General features: G+C 49.2%; 2 protein-coding genes across 2 annotated transcripts; both read right to left on the reverse strand.

The window, feature by feature from the left end:
* Positions 1 to 744: 744 nt before the first annotated feature.
* On the reverse strand, positions 745 to 1,894 carry BBK36DRAFT_1130804 (Dehydroquinate synthase-like protein; the record flags this gene model as incomplete). The annotated part of the gene is made up of 2 exons (XM_024891884.1): positions 745 to 1,292; positions 1,369 to 1,894. 2 exons carry the CDS (start codon positions 1,892 to 1,894, stop codon positions 745 to 747), a joined length of 1,074 nt encoding a protein of 357 aa, XP_024745215.1.
* A 1,694-nt stretch (positions 1,895 to 3,588) lies between these two features.
* Positions 3,589 to 5,047, reverse strand: BBK36DRAFT_1130822 (hypothetical protein; the record flags this gene model as incomplete). The annotated part of the gene is made up of 4 exons (XM_024891886.1): positions 3,589 to 3,763; positions 3,819 to 3,987; positions 4,134 to 4,912; positions 4,998 to 5,047. 4 exons carry the CDS (start codon positions 5,045 to 5,047, stop codon positions 3,589 to 3,591), a joined length of 1,173 nt encoding a protein of 390 aa, XP_024745216.1.
* Positions 5,048 to 5,373: the final 326 nt, after the last annotated feature.

Genomic DNA, 5,373 nt, shown 5'->3' on the forward strand with positions numbered 1-5,373 from the left:
TCCTACCTTATAATATAAAAGGACTTATAATAGCTTTACTTTTAAAGCCTAAGAGCCTTAAGCTTCCTCTTATTTTATCTTTTCTTATATTTTTATTATTTTTTATTCTTCTTTCTTTATTTAGTAAAATAGATTTATAATAAAGAAACTTATAAAATAAAAGGCATACTGCTTATAGCACTAACTTTATAGCTTAACCAGCCCTTAAGTAACACTTTATCTTAAAGAAGAGGTTATCTAGACTTAGTAAAGTGCATTAACTATACTAAAGTTATTAATTTTATAAATAGTAAGACTACTAAAGGTTAAATATACTCTAAGCTAGCCTGCTATAAGGCTTTTATAATATATATCCTATTATTTATTAAGGCAAAGATGCCTTATTTACTAATAAGCTTTATACTACTAAATGTTATTTTTATTAAGTTTAATTATAGCCTTTATAGTCTTAAGGGGGATGTATTATATATGCTTTAGTATATAATCTAGATATTAAGACTAATAGCCTATAATGCTAGCAGGAAGTCTATTTATTTATTTTCCTTTCTTCTAGATAGCCTTAGTAGCTCTAGCTATCTTATAATACTAGAGTTTTCCCTAGTTTAGGGTTTAACAGTTTATACAAGCGATTGGTTCGGGGTGCACAGATTGTACGCTCTTAGAACTCTGGAGGTATCATAAAGTACAGTTATATGCCTTTCAAGTTATGAGTTCAGCACAGATCAAGTATTTGCAGCAGCAACTCTACTCCGCTATTTGCGCTGGCTTTCCCTCCCACGCTCGTCTCAGCAACTCACGAATTAAATCACCCTCAATAGGCCTGGGACTCCAAAATGGCTTCTTGAGCAGAGTTGTCACCGCCAAGTCAATGTCTTCCTCCTTCAAGCCGAGGTCTCCCAAACTGTACGTGATGCCTAGCTTGGACAATAACCTGTTCAGGCCATTGACAGCGTTCCCTTCGCTGTCAGGAATATTCTCAGCCAATACCTTCATCGTCTCCGGAATGCTCGGAGCCAGATATGCCACCGCATGAGGCAAAATGATAGCATGCGTCTCTGCGTGAGGTAGGTTGAATGTGCCTCCGAGGACGTGGCACAGCTTGTGATGCAGGGAAACGCCCACTCCAGCAAGACATTTGCCGCAGAACCAGGCGCCGAGCAGGGCATCTGAGCGAGCATCGACATCCTGCGGGTTCTGCATGATTCGAGGCAGAGATGTGGCCAACGTTTGGATACCCTTGACGGCAAACATGCTTGCGATTGGGTTGCCATCTTGTGCGTACAAAGCCTCCACTAGCATGAGTTACTTGTGTGAGTGACTCTGGCTTGCTTGTTGTGCATGAATCAGAAGGACTTCTTTATAACATACCAGCATGCGCCATGGCGTTCAGGCCGCTCGTCGCACTTATCTTGGCAGGCAATGTCAGGGTCAGATTCACATCATAAATGACGACCGCCGGTATCGCCTTTCGATCAACATGCGTCGTCTTGACCCTGTTTTCCGTCTGGCCCACGATGGGTGTCATCTCGCTGCCCGCATACGTAGTCGGAACAGTGATATGAGGCAGCCCCGTGCGAACAAACAATGCTTTCCCCAGGCCTACGGCACTCCCGCCGCCGATTGACACGAGACAGTCAGCGTTGACGGATTTGCAGTGCTTCAAGGCGTCTTCGGTGACGTCGGTCGGGGTGTGCATTGTGACTCGCGTGAATGAGCCGGCGATCCGGCCATCTAGAAGAGATGCGATGTCGTCGACATAAGAGGTCTTGGTTGGTGTTGTTAGAATGAGCGGCTTCGAACAGCCAAGTTTGGCGAGCTCAGATGGGAGCTTTGCGAGGCTGTCTTGGCCAAAAAGGACCCTCTGGGTGTTCTCATTGTACTCGAATGATGCCATTTTATAAATGTTCCAGTGTATGTCAGAACCGTTCGTGTGGTGTTCGGGTTGAGCAATAGCAGTTTGTAGCAGCCAGTAGAGCAATTGCCATTGATGATGAACGGCTTGTTTTCTGTGAGAGAGTTATCGCGACATATAAGAGCTACCTAGTAGGTGAGTATTAATAATCTCTTATATGCCGGATCGCCAGGCGCTCGAACCGTATGCACGGGGTGACCAAATGCTGACGCAGTTTCTGTCGTCCTACCGAACACATTCAATTAGCATGTTCCTTATGTTGTGAATCAGCTATGAGTAAGGTCTGGTAAGCCTCTTCAACGCCGGAAAGGATGCCGGTAAACGGCGTTCATTACCGTCGACTTTCATTAATTGGTCTTAGAAACTCCTTGTAAGTTGTCAAGCAAACAGCCATTTCCGACATTTGCTGTCATTACAGGTCTCCTGGTCGCATTTCCCCCGCTTGATCTGAGACATGGGACTCTCGCGATAGGCAGCTTAGAGGAAACGCACCGCGACAAGTTCAAGCGACATGATCGTTCTCCAATTCCTCCTCCACCACCCCGCAAAGCTTCTAGGGCTATATCAAGTTGTCCCTGCAAGGGCCGCATGTCCAGTATGAAGAATACATCCTAGAGCACTGGAAGATGGAGAGACATCATAGGCATCATTATAGTACAAGAATGCAATTACTAATTATATTAGCTTTTGAGATTCGGTATAGATTTTGACTGACCAATCCCAGCAGACAGCAGCAACTTCTACTCACGATTTTGTTCATATGTAGGTTTGGCAACCGGGGTTTTCTCATTCTCCCTTTTCCCATGCTGGATATATCCTCGCCTCTATATTGCTTTCTAGCTCATCAAACATGTTATCACGTCAACTAATCGCCTTACGGCCTATCCAGGACCCCTCCCAAGCTGCCACATGCCACCGAGGCCGGGACGCCACCCACTGCTCTTTCCGTGGCGACATATTCCTCAACAACGGACTTTGTCTCGGCTTGGGTTCCGATGGAGATAGGGGATAGGCGCACAACTCCTGTTGGCTGCAGCCATGCAGCGTGGCCGCCGCCATGTCTGTAGATAGTCAACCGACTCTTTCGCTCTGATCTTGTATTCCTTGCGCGGCCGTGCAGTTTGGGCTATGCATGCGGTCGTGACTTACTCCATTTTTTCACCAGAAGCCCTCTTGTGAACTGGTAGTTGCAGATTGATGCTGGTCCTTTGTCCAGACAAGGACCTGCTGTGTGACCCCGATACCTCAAACTTATCAGATTTCAATTACTCTTGACATAGTACAAAGACTTCTGGAAAGCGTAATACATGCATGTTCAATCGTAAATGAATCACCGCTGGGAAATCGCACCTTAACAACAACCGTCGTAGAATTTCTCCCAGGGCACCTCGTCTGCCCCTCACTCACATCGCGCATTCAGCCTTCATACACCACTTCATTCATCTTCATCCATGCAATTTGATCGATAGAGTCAAGTCTATTGTCATCCCCCCTCTCTATTTTTTCCATGTCCTCGTATAGTCAACATAGTCTATCGTCAATGAACCAAAACCGCAAAACAAAGATCTTTACCCGGGGTCCATCTCATCACGAGAACGAACGCACACAAGAGTCTATCCAGTATCCTTTTTACCCAACCCAATGCGATCCAATAAACCATGACCTCATTCATTCAATTACTGCGCCCAATGCAGAGCTCCGGGGGTCTTTTCATCGGCCACGACGTACTTGCACTTGGTGAAGTTGCTCCAGAGCTGGCCCAGGAAGGATCGCTCATCGCGGTAGTACAGGTCGCCAAGCACGGGCTTGATGGCTTCGGTGGCCTCTCCAGCATAGTAGAAGGGAATGCGACTGAGAAACGTCAGTGAATTGCAAGTAGCAGATGAAAGTTCAGTTGAAGACCTACGGGAAGAGGTGGTGAACAACGTGGTGCTCAATAATGCAGTGGAACAGGTGGCGGCCGACAAAGCCAAATTCGCGGTCAACGGTCGCCAGGGCGCCCTTGACAAAGGTCCAGTTCTCGGCATCATAGTGAGGCACCTCCATGTGGGTGTGGTGCAGGTAAGTGATGGCAACTAAACGTGGCATCTCGTCAGCAATCCTGATCCTGTTTGGCATTGACACGCCATGCTTGCGCCTGTGCCTGCGTTTGCATCTACATGCTTGCAATCGCCCGTGCGTTTGCTTTGCATGTGCGTTTGTTCGGGGAATGAAAACTTACTCAGCCAGTGGTGAACCCAGAAGTAAGGCTGCGCATAGACGAGCAGCATGGTGCCCGTTCCGACAGCTCCCGCGAGCTTGTACAGCGCAAACGCCGTCATGGCGAGGCCGACGTCAGACAGGAAGATGAAAGGAGCCTCGCTGCGGCGGAACACGGCGCTGTTGGGCCCAAAGTGGCTCTTGCCGAACATGGTCGTAGCGGACTTCTGCAGGCTGTTGCGGCCGGCGGAGATGTTGAAGAGCAGGTAGATCTGCCACGCGAAGAGCTGGTGGAACATGAGCGTGACGAACTGGTAGGCGGGGGTGTCCTCGAGCATCTCCAGGGCGGCGAGCGTTCGCTTGGCGTAGTCGGGCTGGGTCCGGGGAACAAAGGCCATGTCCTTCTCCATGTGGCCGGTGTACTTGTGGTGGCGGTGGTGGGAGAACTTCCAGGAGTAGTACGGCACCAGCAGGACGGAGTGGGAGAAGAAGCCGACGACGTGGTTCAGCAGAGAGTGCTGGGAAAAGGCGCCGTGTCCAGCCTCGTGGCCCAGGATCCAGAGTCCGGTGCAGACCAGGCCCTGGACGAAGCCATAGACGATCCAGGCAATGGTCCGGATGGTGGCGTCAGGAATGGTGGGAATGTAAGTAAGGGCAGCCCAGCCAAGGGCTCCAATCATGACCACATCGCGCACCAGGTAGCCCATGGAGATGGCGACAGACGGCTCAAAGCAGTGCTTGGGGATGGCCGCCCGAATCGTGTTGATATCGGGAAACCGGCTCTCCTCCTCAGGCAGCTTGCTGTATCTGGCGTCAGCAAAACCGAGCAACGGTGAGAAATTTTCGGGGGGGAAAAAGTCTTCATGAGACTGGCAAGACTACTGACATTGAGGCCACGGCGCCTGCTCTCTTGGTGACCGTCGTGGTAGTAGCCATCGTGAAGGGGCAAAAGGCCAGCACAACTCAATGGATAGAGAAAGTTGGGAGTATGAACTGAGGACTCTTTCCAAGAGCGAACAGCCGTCCTGATACCTTTTTAAACCCACACCAGCAGCCCAACTTTAAGGCAGAAAGAATGCGAAAAAGGAGCTCCATAGTCAGGCACGGCATCAAATTTTCCACTTCCACTTCCCCTTTCGCCCTCTAGCTTGCTCTTTCAGATCCATTTTTCGTGTCGTGTCCCTTATCTGGCAGCATCTGGTTGGTGGCGTTAACAGGCGTGACCCGCGCGTTGGTGGCGGCATTGCTGGCGTTGGGAGGTA

Source organism: Trichoderma citrinoviride (assembly GCF_003025115.1).
Source record: "Trichoderma citrinoviride strain TUCIM 6016 unplaced genomic scaffold BBK36scaffold_21, whole genome shotgun sequence".
NCBI classification, from domain to species: domain Eukaryota; kingdom Fungi; phylum Ascomycota; class Sordariomycetes; order Hypocreales; family Hypocreaceae; genus Trichoderma; species Trichoderma citrinoviride.